Genomic DNA, 22744 nt, shown 5'->3' with positions numbered 1-22744 from the left:
ACGTTAGGGCTCAAAACCTTTAGGATATTAAGATAGCCAATTGTTTAGCAAGCTAGAGACTTGACTTAGAGATTACAGCTGGCTTGAAATGAGTTGATAAAAATATTCTCAATCATGCAAATGTTCTTTGAAATATAACTTTACATGCCATAGTTTTCTTTCCCTTTTTTTTTTCTTTAACTTTTGCAAAACCACCCATGTGTTTATTTTCTGTATTTGTGTGTTTAGCCATGAAAATAGGCTTGGGCTCGGCTGTGAAGTCAGTACATTGTGTTAAAAGCACGGCCATATTGCACTTCTGCTTATCTATTCAAAATGCCACATTACAAGCGGCTGGTTCTTATAATCTGTGTGGTGTGCTGTTGATAATTGTGGATACTGTAAAGGGTAAACAGTCTGAACTTCACGGCCGCTGCTGTTCGTGCTGTGGCGAGGCTGAGCATGTTACATCCAATTATGAAGTAAAGCATAATGCCACTAATAGCAGCTATATAATTTAGTTCAGTCCTCAAAGACCCTGTTTTAACCTATGAAATTGGAAAATTGTTTTATTCACAATTTGCTTTTTGTTTGCTTTTTTTTCAAGGTGCTTTTTATTTCTTAAAATTATAATTATTAATTGGGCCAAGAATTCAGCCTGGGTACATGGAATTATTCTTAAACCACATAACGTTCCCCATCGAAGCCAGTATTTCCTAACAGCTTTGTGTGTGTTCAAGTACCCTCACATAACAGCTGCATTGGGAAGTGATCTGGTGCTGGGGTGTAGGGCCGCCTTTGAGGGTTGCCGGCTCTTTCCTATAGCTGGAAGGACTCACAGTCAACACGGGGCTGGCCCCTGGCCTCTTCTAGCAAGGAAGCCTCTGCTTTGGCCTCCAGAGGTCAGCATAGAATCCAAGGTAAAAGTGATTTCTAACCCATATTTACCGAAGAATTATTTATCCCACATATTACCTCAGGGACTTTATAAAGAGCTCATTTGAGTCTCTGTATATTAGTGCATTGTGAGTGAGTAGGTCAGCTGACTCACACTGAGTAATCAACTTTCCCTTATCCCCAATCCCAGAGGAAGAATTTAGCTAGCTTGGCCCCCTCTTCCCTCTGTAAAATATTTCAGTGAGCTCCTTCTATCACTAGGGCAACTGGCAACAACGGTATTTACAGTTGGTAGTCCCGGTTATAGTGGGTTTGGTTTGGGAAGTTTAGGAAGCCACTTTTGGGGCATTTTTAAATATTAGATGAAATCAAGAGATGTTGACAGATGTGTATTTAGGAGTAACACTGTCGTTACTTTGGTGGCAACGAAAATTCATGAGGATCTTTCTAAATAGACAACTAACCGTCTGTAAAAAGGGCAAACGCCATCTAAGAAAACAGAATGAGTGACTTCAGCGATTGTACCACCATCAGTTCTTAGGAAAATGGATTAGAAAGTAGACACTGCGTTGGCTTTATGTTCCCCAGAGGAAAAGGAAAAGTAGGATCGCTGCTGCTGTCCTTAATAGTGAGGGCATGTCACAGTTTGGGAATATGATTTAGAAGAAACATGCATTTTAGAAAGATTCAAGTTAACGTGCCCCAGACCTACGAATGCAGGAAAGTGTCATGCTGGAGCCATTTATTTAGATTCAGGGGAGGGCGGGGTGGGATGTTTGTCTGATCTGAAACAATAAAGGAATGGGTTCCATGTATAATTAAAAGAAATATTTATTTCTGATCCTTATAAATCCCAAAATAAATTCACAATTGGCTCCAAAACACCAGCTTCCAAAATAGCAATTTTGTCTTTATAAATAGCAATGTGTTATTTGCTAAAATAAATATAAAGACGATTCTCAAAAATATTCTAGCTGAATGAGGAAAAGTGTACTTTAGATTTAAGAACTCTGACTGGACTTTTAAGTCTATCATGGGAAGGCCCTCAGAACTCCACCTGAATAGTATCGAAGCTTGCTGCTCCAATTGTTGGAATCTGTTTTCCTCCTCGGAGAAAACAATTCTTGAATTCCTTATCATTAATACTGAAACCCTTAGGAAGCAGCTGGAGAGACTTTGAAATGTCTTAGGCCCCACCAGTCTGTCCCTTGTGCCCAGGTCTCCAAATGATCTGAGACGCCTGCTGGCCTGATTCCTGGGACACTGGCAGGGGGCAGAGAGGACCAGGAGCAGAAACTTCTATGCCAAATGGCTGGTCTGGTGAAGATGAGCAAGCCCCCAGCTCTCCCTGTGCTGAAGTACCTCGGAGTCCAGAGGTCATAAAAGCAGCCTGGCTACTTATGAAAAAACACCCTACCCCCTCACCAAAAAAAAAAAAAAAAAAAATCCCAACTTGATACATAGTATTGTCTTGTCACTGCCACCTAGGACCACTTTGAGTTGCTTTTTTGTGCTCTATTTTTCCAGAACAATATACTTAGGTAAGAAGTCTTCCTTCTACTCAACTTTAAAATTGATTGGTGAAAATTCCTAATTGGAATCTCCTTACCCTTTTTTCCTCTATTGTTTTTCAGTTGAAAAAGGAAAACCAGGATATATATGAAGAAAACCTTCATTATCCACTTCTGCTTATTTTAACCAAAAATGAATAGAAGATTAAGCTGCTCGAAAGACAAAGAAAACATCCAGTGCACAGGCAGTATTTTCACAAAAACAGAAATCTGTAACGGGTATAATATGCAGTAAGCCGTGGGCTCCTTGAGATTTTTCAAGCCCCCAGGACATGGGCCCCAACTGCCTTTGCAACATTCCATGTGTGGGTTCCCGGGTCCACCTGTCCTCACCCACGTGACTCCCCAGCCATCCTGGACTCTTCTTTCTTCCATCGGCTTGTTGCTCTTCCTGCACCAAACTTTTGTCTTTAAATATGTATAAGCGGCCTATGTGAGATTTGAATTGGACTTGAGAGCCACCCAAATATTTTTCCCTCTCATTGAGACAGAATTTCTTTTGGTGATTCCCACCCCACCCCCACCACCTTTAGAAAATATCTTGGTCTTTGTTCTATTTTAGTGGTGGTCATTTTTCATCTGCCAACCCAGCAAACATGATGATTCTTTCCTGGTTAAAAAAAAAAAAAGCAAGCCAGCCAATCTTTCAGATCACCCTCAAATTAATTGTATTAAATCTGCCATCTCTGTTTTGCTGTCTCTCTCTCTCACCCATTCTCTTTTTTTCTTTTAAACAGGATGTTTTTTTTCCCTATAGATGTATAAGAAATGACTACATCAGCCCAAAGCCTCATAAACTGCCCGTTTGTCCTCTGGACACAATAGCATGGCCAGCCCTCTGCTCCTCCTTTCCAATTATGTGTGATTAGTCTCAATGCATTGTGTCAAGGAGGAGGAGTGTGCTGAGTGCTTATTATCTGTTTAGGTACAAGAAGAGCACATTTAGGCTCTGACTATGGATGAAAAGTGAGCCTTTATCAGGGCTCAAATCTACTGCTGTTCTCCAGGCCTCTTGCAAAAGAGGTCCTTTCCAGGGAAATTTTGAATAAATAGTTGATAAAACGAGATGGCAACCAGGGCGAGTTTTTAAAAACTCAATCATACAATTATCTGATTGAAAGTAAGTATATATAGTCCTACACAGCAATGCAAGTGTATGGTAAACATTTAATATGTACTACCTAGGATTAAGAAAGAATGACTTTTCTGCAGGGAACCCAAGCCTCTCCTTGCCTGGTTCATCCCGGAGATGCTCTAATGCCTTTTGTGGAAATTCAGATGTTTATCTGTAAGGAATCATCTGTGTCCACTTTCACAGTAATGTCATTAGTAGGTTAGCTATATATCCTCCTATCTTTAGTAGAGGCAAAGTGTGTATTTAGCGTGATACAATTAAAGTGATAGGTGGGAGACTGGGGGCGAATCCTTTTGAATGTTAAGCAAACTTAGCTGTCATAAAAACAGCGACTCTCAGATGTCTTCTCTGCTCACTTCTATCATCAAACAAATTTTTCACCATCAGTTTGCATGTTCTTATATTCACCACTCTTTCTGCTCCATTAGAGCACCTAGATGGATCTCTGAAGGCATAGGTCAAGTCGCAGTTAGATCATACATTTCTTTCTCACAAAAACTTGAATTGCAATGCCAAGTGATGGGCTAACATCACAATAACAGCAATTTATTCTTCTTTGGATAAAACAGCAGTCTATTCTCAGTGCTAGATAAAGACCAGGGCAATGCAAACCAGCCATTTAGCTGAGTAGTTCAGCTAGTGGCAGCTCTCCTTTGGCGACTGTATAGGTTGCACACTGGCTTCATATTTTCTTGTTTAAAAAAATCAGAATTCGGAACGTTTTAAAAGGCAACACAGGTAGTTCCATTTATACTGGTGAAAATATAGAGAAATGATTTCTTCCTGCAACTAAATCTGCCAGACAAAGAAAACCCATCCCTGCAGTAGCATCTAAGATCGTCTGTTCTTATTTTTTCTTGTAAAATATAGAACATCAGAACCATAAGAATAGTTCCATTTTTTTTCTCATGAAAATATATGAATTGGCAAGAATTCAGTTTACATTTGTGTGTTGTGGGTGTAGAAATCCAGTATTTATTTTGCTGGAAGAAATTGTATTTTAAAAAGTAAATTAGTAGTGTGTTTTTTCTTAATATCGGAGAATAGTGTGTACAGTTACCTAAGCTGGAGACAGGGTATAAGAATTGAGCTGTGCTACCAAAAGACATTGAGTAAAGAAATATGTTCATTGTGACTAAAACCTAGAGAATCTTTTGTAAAATGTTAAGGGTTTCATAGATTTGCTCTTTATGGGACCCTTACCTAGAGATGTCACTAGTCCAGGCTCTTTGGAAGTTTGTAAGAAACTAATGTTGTACATTATTGAATAGTTTAAAAGTGTTTTTATTTTCTCAAATTTTGGCGAAGTGCCGATATTGAGAGGGGAAAAAATAATAGCTGCTTTAGAAAGTTTATCCACTTATTTCTTTTGAACTTTATGGTTAAGAATTATTTCTCTTTATCGGTATTGGGTTGAATAATTGCAGTTGAAATGCCCCATTTCATAATTGTCTGTGTAATTGTGCCTGTGTTTGTTTCAAAACAAAGCCTGTCTGAAATCATAAGAATTATTACTATATTCCCGTTTCCTGTGTACCTGTATCTTCTGAGAAAAGTCACAAATCTCTTTTGTCATACTAAATAGATTTGGTTGGATGTGAGAATGTTTCTAATATCGCCCATGGTCAGTTCTAATGCGGGGATATGAACAGCCACATACAAGTTGGTTATAAGAAATATATTTTATTTTATAGCAAGACATATGCTGTGAATTGGGGTAAAAGTGCTAGAAAAGACTACCTAAGAGGTTGATGCTATTTTGTATAAATTGTGTATTTAGTTGGCTTTTTGACTGAGCATGAAAATGTAACTTCCATTAGGTTAGGGTAATTTAGGTGCTCTGTATTCAGCAGAAAACTTGTCGGGCCATAAAAGCTTTTCTGGCTGGTTCCTCCGGTGTTTTCAGAGAAGAGCTGCCCGCCCCTTGCTGATTTTCCCTTTGGCTTCAGTATGGGCTGAATTTACCACTGCATACCTGTTGAATCAATTTGGGGGATCTAGCAGTTAACTGAGTGAATGGAAGGATTAGTGGCCTTCTGGAGCCCTATTTCAACAGCCAGGTGTCTTTCCTAAACCAGTTAACTGCTTTTGACAGTTGAAGAACCTGGTTTTAATACCATAGGCAGGAGTTTGTTGACGTAGCAGGTTTTTTGTTTTTCTTTTTCTCTCCACTATCAACGTGGGGCATACCTTCTTCTCCTAAGGGTTAGGCTTCTTCTTCTTTTTTAATAGGAATGGACTGTCCCCTTCCCTCAACACAGCTTCCGTGGGGCTTTTGTGCTTAGTCAGCATTTGACTTGTTTCCAATCTATGCCAAGCAGTTGGGTGGCCTTGTCCAGCAGTGGACTCGGGGGAGGGGGCAGAATGCTCACGCAGGCGAGGGAGTCATGTGTACGTAGACACACACACATAGACACACTCACAGGGAAGATAAGGCTGTTTAGACCCTCAATCTGCTTCCAGATTCCAGGTACACTCCCCACCCCAGATCAAAGTCTCCTGAGTTCAGACTGTATGAAAGGTCAGAATTAGGCTGAGTGTATCCCAGAGAGGAAAGATTGATTTGAAAGTCAGACTGGGTCTCCTTAGAAACTGAATTTAGACAGTGGGCAAATATGTTTTCCTGAGTGGACTATTTCCAAATTAGGAAGCAGCCCGTTGGCGTTTAACAAACCATTAAGCCTGAAATGCCACGTTTAATTCTCAGATTTCATTTTTCCCAGAAACCTTACTGCCCAGGCTGTGACTAAATGCTCACTCTGTTCTCTGCCCTGGATGTCTGTTCATTTGGAGTCTATCTTTTGCCTTTTTTGTCCCCCTGACTTTTCAATTAATACATTTTTTAATAGATAAAACAGATCATACTGTGACTTTTAAAATGTCAACAAGCTTGTAAACAGAAATGTAATAAAATGGCTAATAGGAGATTCAATAGTTAATAGAGGGCCTGAAGTGTGAGCAAATACAGTAGCTGTATATTGGGAACTGTGCAAGTGAAGATGGCTTTAGTATTGCAAACTGAGGAAGAAAATTGTTTTTAATTAGCACCTTCATAAGAACTGCTGATTAATACTGTTTTGTTTGGTGAAAAGCTTTCAGCTGAGTAATTTGTACAGCCATTACAACAGTTTTGTTAGAGCGGGACTCCTGTTGTTAAACACAAACAGCAGATGATAATGGTGGAAGATGAGTTTGTCATGTAACAATTTACCTTATTGAAAAAAGCTTTATATTAAACCCAATACAGTAGGTACCAGCAGAAATCACATATTTTACATCCTTCCCAAATTGCAGTGTGCCATGTTTATATATTTTTTTTCAGGGACTAGAAGCAGATTTTATATCATTTATAAAATTATATACACAATTTAAAGGTGGTGTAGCATGGACAGACCACTTTCTCAGCAGCAGTTTACATCGGAGCGGTAAAGTGGCCGTGGATTCAAACACTTTCTAACTATACAAAGCAGGTTGGAAAATGGAATCCTAATTAAATAATGTTAGATGTAAATTTGCATTGGGACTGGATGTAGGGAAATAAGAATTAGTGTTTCTGCCTTAGGTGGGTTTATCACACATAGGATCTTTAAAAACAAAAACCTCTTTCACAAGGAAAGTATAATTAACCTTTTCTTTTTTTTTTTTTTGGAGGTGCTTTTAACCGACCAAGGAAAAGAGTACACATTCAGTGAGACCTGACCAGGGAATAAGAGGCTGATTTCAGTGAACTCCCATCAAATGGATATTGCCCTAGCCAGAGGCATGGGAACTTTTTTTTTTCTTTTTCAGTAAAATGCAATGGTAAAGCATATTTGCATTAAAATATTACACAAACCAAGGCTGGTAAGAACTGTAAATTATTGGAGTGGCGTAATAGAGCATGAGTTTTTTTTTTTTTAGACAGGCCTTCGGGGTAATAACAAGGGTTGAGGCTCACGACAGTGCCAAATAAGCTTTAGACAGCATAATAGTCTGCAAAGAAAGCCACAGAGCACTAATGTGAAGGAAGAGCTGTCCACCACATGCAGCAAAAATCACCAAAGGTCATTTTATGGTAGCAATTGTGACATAAAATTGGTGGTCATGCTACATGCCTAATACTCAGCACAGCTTTATAAATGATGGGCCCCTAGCGATGGCTGTCATTAAGTGCTTTCATCATAATAAACTTTAAACTGTTGGCTTTATGAATCGCCAGCTAGCTTCAGCTGTTCGTTGGATGGAGCTTGCAGTGCCTTAAGTGTGACAAGACCTATTAGGAATTGCAACCATGTTTCAAGCGTACTTGGCTTCCCCACTCCTGGGGTGATTGCTGCCTATTAAACGGCGTCTGGGAAGATTTTCCTCCAGCAATCTCTGATCAAGAGCTTTTTTGGGCTTTGACCTGCATTTCCTTCAAGACTTTCTCTGAGGAGTTTTATAAGAGCAAAACTCCAGAGGATTTATAGCCACTTCTGATTAATACCTTTCCAGTTTTTCTAGCAACTCTCCCACTGCTGCATAGAGAAAAGCTTTCATTGTTCCTGAGGTGCTTATTTGTGACCTTTTCTCTGCTTCCTGATTCCCTCTAACGTGTTCTCTCAGTGAAATCCTCGGGGTGGAACCAAGACAGTCAGTGAAGTTGTTACAGCTGGAGAGACAGAGGAGGAAAGAGGGAGGCTTTTATATTTTTAAAGAATTACATGCAGGGCAGTCTGGCCCCGCCCATTTAAAATACCCGCTGTGACGTCACGGGCCGCTGCTGTACCAAAAGCATCCTTAATGAGCCCTCGGTGTAAACCGAGCCTACACGTAAAGATTTCATGATTCGAATTACACTTTCATTAACCTTTAGCATAGGAAGTCTTTTAGTTTCCATAAATCTTACAGTGGCTTACTGTCTGCCCTACTGATGTGAATAATAGATGTTTGGGGAAATCGCTCTTTAAAAACCCAGGGTATTTAATTTACAAGGGCTAAATACGTATTTCAGACTCACTCAGCAAGAACTTTAATTACTTCTTGTTGATTTTTCTAACTTGGAGGTCTCCCCCCACCTCCACTTCAGTTTTCTTCTGCTTGACTCAGAGGTTTTAGAGATGGTAAACGCTTTCAATGTCTAAGTCCCTGCCTTAATACTCTTATTAGTCTTTTAAGCTAAGTAATGTCCTCAAGATAGTTACGGGAATGTCTCAGGTGTGGACCATTACACAATTAAATTAGCAAACCTCAGAGGGATTGGATTAGGACTCAGTAGGGAACACCTGGGGATGCTAGGGCCGAGCCGGGTTTCTGAAGAGCATGGCTCTGGCCATGAATAAATACTGAGGGTCGGCCCGCTAGGTAGCCTCGGTGATAAACTTGTCTTACCAGATAAAGTATTGCAGGCTAAACTATTTTTTCCTGGGAGTAGGTTTCTGTGGCCGTTGGAGTGAACAGAAAAACCATCAGCCAATGTGGCAAGCTGAAGGGAAAACAAGAGTTGGAGGACTCGTGGCTTTTCACATACAAAGGCATCCGCCCATCTCTCCCCGCGAGCCAGCCAGGGATGGACAAGTGCATTCGGAGGCGCTGCCCAGGTGCAAGGGGTGGGGGCAGGGCGGGCTGCAGAATGCCCCAGAACAAAGGCGCCTCCAGGGGCCCGTGTAGAGGTCACCTGCTGCCTCCAGGGCAGATTAAGGAGGACTGGAGAGGGCATTCGGAGGAAATGGTGCTGTTCTTCTTTGGGAAATCAATTCGTCCCACCCTTAATACTGCATTTTGCCCTCCCTCCTTGGGAGTCCCGGGCAATGTGCTTCCAGGTCTCTCCAAATCAAGTTCGGAAAGAGGTGGCCCCTTTGCCTGCCCGTACCCCTTCAAACAGCCTGTGCCCCCCCTCCCCCCCCAAGAATCTCTCCTGCTCTCGGCCAGGTCTCACTTCCCTTTTCTCCCTCCTTTGGGCTCTCCCGCCCCCCTCTACCCAGGCTCCTTTCATAAGGAGGCTGAAAGTGGAACTTTCCCTCACTCCCTTACTTCGAGATTTCTTTTTTCCCAGTGACCTGGGCTGCACTTTGCCCCCACTCCCTGGCTGCCAATCTCCTCAGGGTTAGGGCCTCTCTCTTTCCATTCTTGCGGGCTCCCCCTCCTTGAGAGCTCCGGGAGGCCCAGCCTTCCAGAATCTGATCTCCTTCCAACACTGCAGACCCCCTGCGGAGGAAGGAAGAGGCTTCCTCCGAATGAATGGCCGGTAAGGAGGTTTTTAATTTGTCTGGAGCTACAAGAAAAAGGCCTCCGAGCCGTGGCCCTCCCTCACCTCGTTTGGAAGCCCCCCACCCCCACCCCGCCTTCCCGGTGGGCACTGTCACCAGTCCATCCTAGGCAGGTCCACCGGCAGAATGGGGCGGAGGGGTCTGAAAATACTGGTTGGTTGTGTGAGAATCGCCTCTACAATTTAGAAGAAGGGCTTTGTCAGTTAGGTTCCTTTTTTTTTTTTTTTTTTTTTAATTGTTTGCTGGCTACCGATGTGAGAAATTTGGAACTTGAGCAGTTTCTGTCACACAGGGTCAGAAAATGAGCTCAGCCCATTCCCATCTTGATTTGCAATCGGCCTTCTGCTGGCCGAGCTCTCCTTGAGCTTGGGGGAAATGTCACCATGCTGTCCCCAACATGGAAGACGGTACATTTAAAAGCTTTGCTCACCTGACCTGTGGTTTCACCTTCAGGTGCATTAGCCTTCATTTCCTTCACGGGCTTTATTTTTAGGAGCAGAGGCCACAGCCCTGATTGGCCTGTGTTTTGAGTGGAAGGCACAGGCCCTGTGTCTTTTTTCTTGGCCAAACCACTTATGTGAGCAGCATCTCAGGAGGCCAGGAGAGAGCAGAACAAAGCAGTTCACAGCTCCCAAGTTGCCCCATGTCTTTCCTCTCTGCCCAACTACTCCCGCTCAGCCCACTTCAGGCCCTGGGAGACCACCTTCTGGCTGGGTGACAGAGGTCTAAGGGCTTCCAGCCTGCCTGCCCCTGGCTATCAGTGTTTTGGCCTCACCTCACAGCTAGGCTACTTCTAGCCCCTACTTTTGTTACCTAACACAGGTTCATGTACTCCACGCAGTGAGGCCGAACAATAGCGAAACATCAGAGTTTGGAGCAAAGAAAGGTTTATTGCGGGGCCATGCAAGGAGAACATGCCCCCAAAAAACCTGAACTCCCCCAAGGGTTTCAGGAAAGCATTTTTAAAGGCAAGGTGAGGGAGGGGCATGATTGGTTGTTGCACACTTCTTGCTGTCATAATCTTGGTGTAGGAATGCTGTGTAGGTCAGGTCATGATGTTCCTGTAAACCTCCAACAAGACAAATGTTATTCTCTGTTCTGCAACTTTTTAATGTCTGTACGAATGGAGAAGTGTTATACCCTTAAAGGTATACCTTGAGAATGGGCTAGATATATTTTAGGCTATAGGCAACATTCTTAACTGGAAGCAAAAGCAACAATACAAAGGTTAAAGTAAAAGAAAGAGATCTAATATAGAGTCAGATTTGTTCTTCCCTATACACTTACAGCCTCCCTCCCCCACCCCCAGCAGACTAGATAAACCATAGGGTGGTTTCAGTAATCTCAATATGAATATGATAGGAGTTTATCTGACTCTTATGATTGAAAAAAAATGGCAGCAATATTTTGCAGCTGTTCCCGTCAGGAAATGGAGTCTATTCTCCATCCCTTGGTTCAGAACTTGACTTGGCTTACTTTGGCCAATGAGATGTCAGTAAACATGAGTACAAACAGGTTTGAAAATCACTTGCACATTGGGGTTTGCTCTCTCTTGATGCCTTTGGAGCCAGCTACCATGGGAAAAAGCCCAGGCTATCCTGCTGGACACTGGAGATGTGTGGCCCACTCATCCCCATCATTCCAGCCATGTGAGCGAAGGCATCCAGGACCAGTCTCTGGCAGACCCAGCTGCTGACTATAGCATGTGAGCGAGCCAGGTGAGTTGGCATAAAAACTGCCCAGTTGAGTCCAGCCCAGATGGCCTACTCACAGAATCATGAGCTAATAAATGGTGGTTTCAAGCAACTAAGTTTTGGGGCAGTTTGTTATGCAGCAATAGGTAACTGATACAATCTTGATGTTTTCTCTCTGAGGTAGTTTTCTGCATCCGTAAGTGTACCTTGAAGTACCAAAACTTTTGAGATGATGCATTGCCTAAAATGTATTGAGTTACATAGTGACTAATACTGTAAAGAAACAAAAATAGGATTCAGGTCCCACAGGCCTCACTCACCCTTCAGAAAACCAGCCTATTGCAAAGGCAGATCACTCACAGGCTCCTAGGAGAAGACACAGAGAAAATGGGCTGCGGGAGGAAGTACAATGGACTCAGAATAACTAGATTCTAGCCTGGGATCCCCCCAGTAACAAACTGGTCATTTTAGGCAAACTAATCTTTCTGGACATGTGTTTCCTCCTCTTTGAACTAGATAATTTAATTTCCCATTTCATGCTAAATTCTGAAGCAGTCAAGATAAAAACATTCCATTATCAATCAGGGCCAGAGATTTTGATCACCTCAGGGAATAGGAATTCTCTGATACTACCAAGAGAGTTGTCCCACATTAGCGTGGCCCTAGAAAATACTTAGTACTTCTCAGGAGACTTTCTCCCATGAGGTTCTAGAATGACCTTGATGTTTCACCTTGCTCTGCCCCAGGCTGAATGCTAGGGCGCTGCCTCAGGTACCCCCTTTGGGGGAAGAGGAACAGTGGGGGACCAAGCACCTCCATGTTTATTCACTAATAAATATTTTTTTGTGTGCTGTCACCCTGTTAGCTGCTGGGGATCTAATAGTGAATAAGAAAGACCCTGTGACATGCTGGGGCCTAGTGAGAAAGACAAAATTGCTCTCCGCACAAGGAGCTCGCATTGTTAACAATAAACAAATGTGGCAGTGCACTTATAAAATAATTATAAATTGTAGTAAATTCAACGAAAAACAGGTAGGGTCCTACTGGTAGAGAGTAATAGAAGGGCCTACGTCAGACAGGACGGTGGAAGAAACCCTCTCTGAGGGGTCTCAGTTGTGAGGAGGAGCCATCGTACAAAGAGACAATAGTGGGGAGAGGGGCTCAAGGAGAGGGAATGTGGACGGCATGCCCCGAGGTGGCCCAGAGCCTGCGGACTTCGAGGATGAGAGCAAGGCCAGCGTTGCTGGGGCCTTGTGAGGAGGGACGTGAGATGGGCAAGAGCCAGCCTGTGCAGGATTTAGTGAGTTTGTATTTCATTTGGAGTGTGATGAGCAGCCATTGAAGGGTTTGGAGTCATGAGAACGACACAGTCAGAGGGATATGTTTTAAAGATCACTCTGAATGCTGGATGGGGCGTAATTTAGAGGAAGTAGAGATTCCAGTGAGGGGACTCCTGTAATGTGCTGGTCCTGGTGAAAGACAGCAGCCATGTGGACTGGGGACGGGGGAAAGAGGAGCAAACTGATTCAAAGTGTGTGTGTGTGTGTGTGCGCGCGTGTGTGTGCGCGCGCGTGCGTGTGTGCACGCCATAGAATTAACAGGATTTGCTGGTGGCTTCCTCATAAAATTGCAGGTGAAGATGTCAACCTAAAAGTCTGAACCTTCTGCTCTAAAAATGTAAGCCCTCTTCCCTTAATAATCTACCTCACCCCCTCCCAGCCCCCGTAATGGGATGTGTGGAGGTATGAGGGGGACAAACCATGGAGAGGATGGCACCTCCACATGCTCTACTTTCAGCTTCATGCTCTGCACATTTATGGGCACCTGGGAATGGGGGGTCTTCAAATTCTGATGCCTTCTTGGCCCCCCAGATTGGCCCTGCCTGACATCCTCTTATTCTCTCAGAGTGAGAGGTGACAGTAGCTAGATAGGATGGGGCTGTAGGATAAGAAATCTATTTCTATTTGTGGCTATAACCCCCAGCCTTTAGTTCATACTGTTTTCCTGGGCCTCCGGCATGCTTGGGGACATTCAGGGCAAGACCCAAGGAGGTCAGAGACTGGCCTCTGTCCTGGTTCTGAGGCCCCACTGAGCTCCACAGATGCAGAGTAAGTAATCGCCTATGAGGCAAGATTTAAGGAGCACAGGAAAGCCTTTGGGTGGGAAAGAAATGGTCACTGATACTGAAATTCCACCAACAGACCACCTTCCCCTCAGCTCAAGGCAGGGCTTACTATCAAAATGAGGCTCCTCTGGGAGAGGTGATGCTCTCTCATGGTCTTTGGCATGAAAGATCTGAGGCGAGGCCTGAGTGAGGGTGGGGATGTGAAGCAGGCAGTGTGGAGAGGACACGGGGAACCTAGAGGAGGTAAAGGGGCCCAAGACCTGGGGAAAAGAGCAGAAATGGGGGAATCCAAGTGTTGGAAACCACTCGTCAGCCTCACAAGGTTACCTGGGCCAGGAGGGCCATCCTGATTCAACGGTGCACACACCTGACAGCATGTCCTCCTCACACATGGGCATATGAACACAAGGCAGGTGATGTCCCTGCCCAAACGGAGCTTATAAACTCAGAGGGGAGACAGAGCGTGTCCTCATATGAGACAGATCCATGGAAAAGGACTGGCCAAGGGTTGTTAGAGATCAACAGGAAAAGCAAGTACCTTCTGAAAGAGGAGGCAGGGTTTGTATTACGCCATGACTGTTCTGGCAGGAAGAGGAAAGGCCCTACCAGGGGAATGAAGCTCATGAAGATTTCGGGAAATGTGGACTTGGCAGGAGTGCGGGTTAAATGAGGTAAAGAGTCATTCATTCACTCATCCCACAGACTTTTATCGAAGCCTAACAGGTGCCAGGCACTCGGGAGAGCCATGAACTAGAGCGACAAGTTCCGTGATCTCACCAAGTGGCATTCGATGGAGGGAGAGAGGCAAGCTACAAGTGCACAGATCAGACTGGTTCAAATCAGGAGAGATGTGGTGAAGGCAATAAAATGAGTCGATATTTTAGGAAGTGACTAGGCCTCCTTTAGACACAAGGTCAAGGAAGCTCTCTTGAAGGAGACAGCGCTTTAGTTGAAACCTAAATGAAAAAGCCAACCTTTGGAGACTGAAAGGAAGAGCATTTCAAGCAGAGGTAACAGCAAGTGCAAAGGCCCTGAGGCAGGAGCACATCTGCAGAACCCAGGTGTGTGGAGTGTGGTGGGTGAGCAGAGTATGAGGCGAGGAGCGTGCAGAACCTTGTAGGCCATGGAGAGGAAGCCGGATTTTATTTCAGTGGAAAGCCACCAGAGGAGTGACATGGCCTTGGCTTCTCTGTTTAGAAGCTCACTCTGGCTGCTGCAAGGAGAATCCGTACGGGAGGCGGGCGGGGTATTCAGGAGAGAAAGTCGGAGGCCCATGAGAAGCTGTAATAGACAGGTAGGAGGTGACAAGTGAGGGGAGAACACAGGGAGCCACCTGAGGCTGGATAGTGAGGAAGGAGCACCTATCCAGCCCAGAGGGCTGGACTTCATCCAGGAGCCGTGGGGGCCATCAGGACTGCTGACCTGATGTGACATTTCCAAGGAGCTGGTGTGAAAACATTCCTGCTGGTAGGCACGCATATGAAAGCGGAGTCCTAGGTCTGTCCTGGTGTGTGTGCTGAGTGCAGGACCTTGCCTAGGGCTCTGAGACATGAGCCTGGCCCATCTGATGGGCCCTGAGAGCTTGAGGACCAGCGCACCGACCCACGAGAGCAGGGGCTGTGCCTCATTCATGAGGCATCCTAGCACCTGGCACACAGTAGGTGATGGACGGGAAGGCGGGAGAAAGGAGGCTGGATGAGAGCCAGCCCAGGACGTCTCTCTGGCCCCATCTCGACCCTCTTTTGTAGGCTGCATTCAGGGACTGACAGAATAATCACAAACCTCCCAACAAACACCTCTGAAAGGTGTCCGTGGAGATCACATTTCCTACAATTGTGGGACCGAAGGACAGAGCCCCAAATGAGGAATGGGAGGACCCAAAGGGAAACAGTAGGAGCAGCTCACATTCATTGAGTGCTTACTGTGTGCCAGGCCTTTTGTTAAGGGCTTTACATGTATTATCTCATTTTAGCTTCACAACAGTCCTCTGACATTGTTGCTGTTATCATCCCCCTTTGTTCCCCACGAGGAAAGTGAGGCTCAGAGAGATGAAATCATGGAGAGGGCAGCTGGCTGCCTGCCCTCGTACCATTTCCTCTGAAGAAATGATGTGCCCAGAGGAACACCGGCCACTCTGCCTGGGATCGCCTTGCCCAGAGGAAAAGCCCACCTAGAAGGAAGGCTCACAGGTTAATTTGCACGCAAAGGAAGAGAAGGGTGGCATTGCCAGTGCCTGCTTGTTAGACTGTAGAGTTGTCGAAGCAGATCAACAGCTGAAAGCTGGGCCCGAGCAAGGGGCCCTGAGCTCTGCGGCTGTGGTGCCCATGATTTGGCCAGATACCAGACCGTCCGCTCCAGCAAATGCGGACACCTCTGGGCCCCCACTACAGAGAGACTGGGGGTCCACCACCCACCGAAAGTTGCGTGCCAGACCTTTATGCCCTGCCTCCCACACGCACGCATGTGTGTGCGCGTGTGCACGTGCATGCACCCACCCACACACGCAGGGCCTGCCTGAGAAGGAGCTATCCTTGGATTTTAGGCTCTGGCTCCCAGGACGCCAAGTGGTAGCCGATGGTTGTGTGGTCCTGGTGGCCAGTCTCTAAAATCACTTTAAATGCTTCCTTTGCTTTGGGACTTGATCGCTCGCCCCTGGGACGCACATTGAGGACTTGGTTAGATGGTGTCGAGCACTGTGGCCCCGGCAGCTGCTCCCACTTGACTGGGCTGAGGTTAAGCTCAAGGGCCACGAGGTAAGCAAAGGCCAGGAACATCCTGCTCTGGGTTCCCTTCCCTTCCCCGCTGGCAGGGCAGAAACCGAACACTTGACGGAGAGGGAGAGATCAAGTATGCCAGTGTGAGGATTCCCCCCCTCCCGGTGTGATGAAGCTGCTTCCAATCATCCCCACTATAGGCAAAGATGATGAAAATGAAGGACAACTGGAGAGAGGAGGAAAGAGCCAGCACATAACCTTGTTAGCATTGATGAGCCTCTCTGGGAGGACAGAACAAAGGATGGGTCGTCCTCCCCAGGAAGCAAGAGGTGAAAAGGAGACCAAGAGTCAGCGGATGTGCCGTGAGTACGGATAAGAAAATTGTACAGATGATCCACAGAGAAATGATTCTAGGGTAATTCTGACTCTCAGCACAGAGGAGCCCACACACAACTCCGTCTCTTAGATGCCTGTTGCCTCGCTGCCTGGTTGCCAAGTAGAGCAGGAGGATAGAGAAACTTCCATTCCCTTAAAGTGCTTTTGACATCACTGCAGCCATTAAAACAATTGAGCCTAGTTAGACATTTCTGTCTCTTAGAGATTCTCTGTGAAGAAGCAAAGAAGGAGGAACTTGGGTGGGGTTTGAGGTAGCACGCTATCCTCCGAGGACCTTTGGTCTCAGTCGTGGGTCCTGCGCACTTGGGGTGGGCAGGGCACTCATCCCAGAGGTCTCTGTTGCTTGCAAGCCTCAGGACAGACAGGTTTTAGTTGGTCATTCATCTGACCAGCGTTCACTTCCTGGGATTTTTGTTTGTATGTTTTTAAGTTCGGAGTAAACAACATTCTTTGATGTCAGTTGAGTGTTAGATTGAGATTTTTCCACCTTTGTTGGTGGCAGCAGCAAACTGACATCAACAATTCAAGTTTCTAACTCAGGTTTTGCTACAAGGGGGTCTGCAGAAAGGGGCTGAGGGGAGAGAGGGGTTTACTCAGCTCCTTCCATCTCAAATTAAATATTCAAATGGGGTTTGTTCGAAGGCATTGTTGAGGCTTGAACTTCAATTGAATGGAAAGGCATTGTCCCCCGAATAAAGGTTTCATTAGGCCGGCCCGCAAACCTTTCCCCTCATCCTCTGGAGGAAACAATCTGGGTGACAGCCTACCCATCATAATCCCCTGCTTCAGCTTTATGGTGACAAAAGACTCTTAATACAGAAAATGGTCAGGGGGAGGAGAAACACTTCCCAAACAAGGGGTCTCTCCCTTCCAGGCCAGGTAACAAAGAGTCCGGAGGAATTTGGTGGGGCCTCCTGGCCACCTGCCAGTTAAGCCCACGGTCAGTGGATTAACTGCAGCTCTGACTGAGTGTTTGGAAAGGCAAGTTACATGACAGAGCAAACAAAATTCAGACTGCGCTTTACACATGGTAATCCCAAATTTAATAAGAGCCTCACCGCTGGGAAGCCAGAGCCGAAAAGGTAGCTGAGGCGTGGGGTTCTCTTGTTCCCAACCAGGGGTGTCGCCATTGGTTCTGGGCAGCCTCTGGCCCACCCCCCTGGGGGCTGTGGCTTCAATTAAGAAAGTTCCTCCTAGCCCTTTGGGTGAGGTGGCTGTTTGCCCTCCTTCCAGGCTTCAGGGACCTTGTCTGGAGATGAGTCACGACTTTGGTCAAGGCTGGGGTGGTCAGAAGGCCATGTGAGCCTCAAGCTCTAAGGGCTGCCTCGGAATCCACCTCCCTGACCTCTCTCCAGGAGCAGAGCTGAGGCTTCAGACGAGAGCCCGTGGAAGCCTGTGATTCAGGCCTTGGGCAATGCTGATGAGGGCCTAGTCAGTTATCAGACCTCTAAGGTGAAGCACATGTGGTGTTGCACTCTGGTCACCCTCTGGGTTATTTTTCAGTTAGCTGAAGGAACATTTCTTCTGGGGCTAGCTTCATGATCATCCATTTGCTCAAGAGAGATTTCTTGAGTACCTGCTATATGCCAGTTCTGTGCTCAAGTGCTTAGGGCATCAAAGTGAACAGAAAACAGACATGGTCTTGCTCCACAAATATTACAAACTGAGATAAGTGCTGTAAAGGGGGGAGAAATTGTTCCATGAGCCCACATGATGGAGGAATTTGACAAGTCAAGGGGAACTGGGGAGGCTTTCTGAGGAAATGGTGCTGGAGCTGAGATCTGAAGGTCACCTAAGGGCGAAGGAAGGCTGGGGGTGGGAGCAGGTGGAAGGAAGGACGAAAGGGAGCCTGTGGTGTTGTAGAGCTTGTAGAACCTCTCAGGCCCTGTGGTGAGGGGAGAGGATGGTGTGCCCAAGGAGGGGCTGTCCTCATTCTATCTCCTGGGTACCTCAAACCTGTACAGGAAAAAATGTGGGGAAACCAGGCTCTGGTTTATGTGGACCATGGTAAGAGTAATGGCCATGAAATGCTGAATATCTGGGAGCATCACATTCCTGGGGAGACCCTAAACCTCAGGTGGGCCTCCTGGCTTAGGGGCACCAAGCTGCCAAAAGATGGAGCAAGTAAAATGATAAACAAGTGGGCTTCCCTGGTGGCGCAGTGGTTGACAATCTGCCTGCCAATGCAGGGGACACGGGTTTGAGCCCTGGTCTGGGAAGATCCCACATGCTGTGGAGCAACTAGGCCCGTGAGCCACACTACTGAGCCTGCGCATCTGGAGCCTGTGCTCCGCAACAAGAGAGGCCACAACAGTGAGAGGCCCGTGCACCGCGATGAAGAGTGGCCCCCGCTCGCCACAACTAGAGAAAGCCCTCGCACAGAAATGAAGACCCAACACAGCCAAAAATAAATAAATAAACAAACGAATACAATTTGCTAAAAAAAATATAGAGGAATTTTTTTTTTTAATGATAAACAAGTAAAGTTAAAAGAATAAAAATTTCTTAATCTGCTTATAGTTCAAGATGGTGAACCCAGGACACACATTTGCCTCCTATCTTTCCAAAATTTTGTTGATATAAAGTTTTAGAATGCTAAAAAGATGTAAATTTATTATATTAAAGAGGGGAGGAAGAGGCCACCGACATATAAGAGATGTAAGCAAATTTCTGGAATATGTCAGGAGTATGGGAACAGTTTTCAGAGGAACCAGCTGAAGGAAGCCACAAACAGAATAAGGGGCAACAGAGGAGACGGGGGCCAGGTTATCCACAAAATCTCAAAGTTTCAGGGAAGCCCATTCAGGCAAGGTGGGTACACAACTGCACAGTAATTCCATCTGTGCATCTGTAGTTCTTTTGTATTTGACATCAAAAGATACCCAAGGATGGGACTTCCCTGGTGGTCCAGTGGGTAAGACTCTGCGCTCCCAATGCAGGAGGCCCGGGTTTGATCCCTGGTCGGGGAACTAGATCCTGCACGCATGCCGCAACTAAGACCCGGCGCAGCCAAGATAGATAGACAGGAAGAAAGAAAACCAAGGAGGCATATGTGTGGTGTGAGGAGAAACACCAGCATTAAGGAAATATATGAAAATAAGCAGAAAAATCTCATTAATTCCTGGGGAAACAGGATTCAGGGAACCAAAGATGACTTTAAAACTTTTTTAGAATTCTCAGGGTTGAAAATACAATACATTCTAAAACTAGTATTTTGAGAATAGGAATGAGCTCTTGAAAATTAAAAATGCAATTGGTGAAATAAAATATTCAGTGGAAGGACTAAAAAAATGGATGAAATCTCACAAAGCATTGAGCAGAAAGACAGAAAAAATATGAGAGAAAAGTAAAAGACATAGGAGAATAATCCAGTATCTAACTAATAGGAATCCTAGAAAGAAAAAAAGCAGAAACTAAAGAGGAAAGAATTAGCAAAGAAAGTACAGAAGAAAATTTCTCTGGGCTGAAGAAAGACTAGCCCTGACATCAGAATGGCCGTCAGTCATTGTGTCCAGCACAGTGACTGCACAAGATGGACAACTAGATGCATCCTGGCCAAATTTCAAACTCTGAGTATAAAGAGTAGGTTGTAAAAGACTCAGAGAGAATGATTGGGTCACCAACAAATGAAGAGCAGTAAGAATGGCATCAGACTTCTCCTCAGCAACACTAGGTGCCAGAAGATAATGGAGTCATGTCTTTAAATTTCTGAGGGAAAATTGTTTTCAGTTTAGGATCCTATATGCAAACTCTCAGTCAAGTGGAGGATGACATAGGGTTTTCAGAAAAACAAGAATACATAAAGTTTGTTTCCAACGTGTCCCTTCTTAGGAAGTTACTTGAGGCTAGACTTCAGTAACACTAGGACCTAAGATAGAAGAAAAGCTGGGATGTAACCTACAAGAGCAGTAAAGAGAAGTTTCCATATGTCAGGTGCACAGCAGTCTGGACAGCAACAGCCCACGTTGGAGCAGGATCCCAGAGGACTCCAAGGAAGAGGGCAAAGGCAGTTCTCAATAGATTAGAGATGAGGTATCACCTCACACTGGTCAGAATGGCCATCATCAAAAAATCTACAAACAATAAATGCTGGAGAGGGTGTGGAGAAAAGGGAACCATCCTGCACTGTTGGTGGGAATGTAAATTGATACGGCCACTATGGAGAACAGTATGGAGGTTCCTTAAAAAACTAAAAATAGAATTACCATATGACCCAGCAATCCCACTACTGGGCATATACCCTAAGAAAACCATAATTCAAAAAGTCATGTCCCACAATGTTCACTGCAGCTCCATTTACAGTAGCCAGGATGTGGAAGCCACCTAAATGTCCATCGACAGATGAGTGGATAAAGAATGTGGCAGTATATACAAATGGAATATTACTCAGCTATAAAAAGGAACAAAATTGAGTTATTTGTAATGAGGTCAATGGACCTAGAGTCTGTTATACAGAGTGAAGTAAATCAGAAAGAGAAAAATAAATATCATATGCTAACACACATATGTGGAATCTAAAAAAAACGGTACTGATGAACCTAGTGGCAGGGCAGGAATAAAGATGCAGTTGTAGAGAACGGACTTGAGGACACAGGTGATGGTGGGGAGAGAAGCTGGGACGAAGTGAGAGAGTAGCACTGACATATATACACTACCAAATGTAAAAGGGATGGCTAGTTGGGAAGCAGCCACATAGCACAGGGAGATCAGCTCCATGCTCTGTGACCACCTAGAGGGGTGGGAGAGGGAGGGTGGGAGGGAAGCTCAAGAGGGAGGGGATATGGGGAAATATGTATACATATAGCTGATTTACTTTGTTATACAGCAGAAACTAACACAACATTGTAAAGCAATTATACTCCAATAGAGATATAAAAAAATAGAGAATATAACTGATAGATTTAAAATAAGAATGTGATAATAGCAAATAATGCAAGAAAAAAGATAGGCAACTGGAAACTCCAGGGGAAAATTGGTTAAAAAAAGTCAAGAGCTGAATATGAAGCAAACTAAAAGTGCCATGATATGAAGAAAATGACAAAGTGTAAGGAAGGAGACTCCATTTGATTTGGTGCTGGGCACATTCTCCTTGGAGAGGCTCAGGGGTCACGACAGTGAGTTGAAGGAGCAGTAAGTGTAATCCTAGTGTTATTACTATATTTACATAAAGCTACATAATAATAACAATAGAGTAAATATGATCCGTTTCCCATTTTAAGAGTCAACCTTTAGACAAAGCTTAGAAGACTAGGTTGTGTAATAGGACAGAATATAAATTTCAACAACCTTATTAATGTGAAAGTATGAGTATCATGACAGAAGACGGGACTTGGAAAAAGAAAGAAGAACTAGAGGAAAGGATAGGAAATCAGTAACAATATCTTCATTTAAAAGTAGAGAGTCAGGGGCTTCCCTGGTGGCACAGTGGTTGAGAGTCTGCCTGCCGATGCAGGGGACACGGGTTCGTGCCCCGGTCCGGGAAGATCCCACATGCCGCGGAGCGGCTGGGCCCGTGAGCCACAGCTACTGAGCCTGCGCGTCCGGAGCCTGTGCTCCGCAACGAGAGAGGCCACAGCAGTGAGAGGGCCGCGTACCGGAAAAAAAAAAAAAGAGAGTCGGGCTTCCCTGGTGGCGCAGTGGTTGAGAATCCGCCTGCCAATGCAGGGGACATGGGTTCATGCCCCGATCCGAGAAGATCCCACATGCCGCGGAGCGGCTGGGCCCGTGAGCCATGGCCGCTGAGCCTGCGCGTCCGGAGCCTGTGCTCTGCAATGGGAGAGGCCACAACAGTGAGAGGCCTGCGTACCACAAAAAAAAAAAAAAAAAAAAGGTAGAGAATCAAGAGGTGCTCTTGAAAGATGATGGATCAATAAATACAGGTTTAAGCATTTTGTTGCAGTTACAAAGGCAAACAGTAGAAAAATGGAATCGAATATAAATATTGAACAGTGAAATTCTTTCACACTCGGAATTCCACCGACACCATCTAACAAGTTGGTAAAGGAA

General features: G+C 45.1%; 1 protein-coding gene across 2 annotated transcripts in view; it reads left to right on the top strand.

Moving 5' to 3' along the window:
• Positions 1-7420, top strand: part of CAMKMT (calmodulin-lysine N-methyltransferase) — a 437650-nt gene extending 430230 nt beyond the window's left edge. Inside the window, exon 11 of one of the 2 annotated variants that reach the window (XM_067007662.1) lies at positions 7234-7420. In XM_067007662.1, coding sequence (XP_066863763.1) covers positions 7234-7281 — 48 coding nt within the window. In that variant the 3' untranslated portion in view covers positions 7282-7420. Of the gene's footprint in view, positions 1-2510; positions 5183-7233 lie in introns of those variants that run through there. The other variant, XM_059079422.2, reaches the window with a different exon arrangement.
• The last annotated feature ends 15324 nt before the right edge of the window (positions 7421-22744 follow it).

Source organism: Kogia breviceps, chromosome 11 (assembly GCF_026419965.1).
Source record: "Kogia breviceps isolate mKogBre1 chromosome 11, mKogBre1 haplotype 1, whole genome shotgun sequence".
In the NCBI taxonomy this organism is placed as follows: Eukaryota; Metazoa; Chordata; class Mammalia; order Artiodactyla; family Physeteridae; genus Kogia; species Kogia breviceps.
The sequence above is the reverse complement of the archived record's forward strand: the minus strand, read 5'-3'. Positions and strand labels throughout refer to the sequence as shown.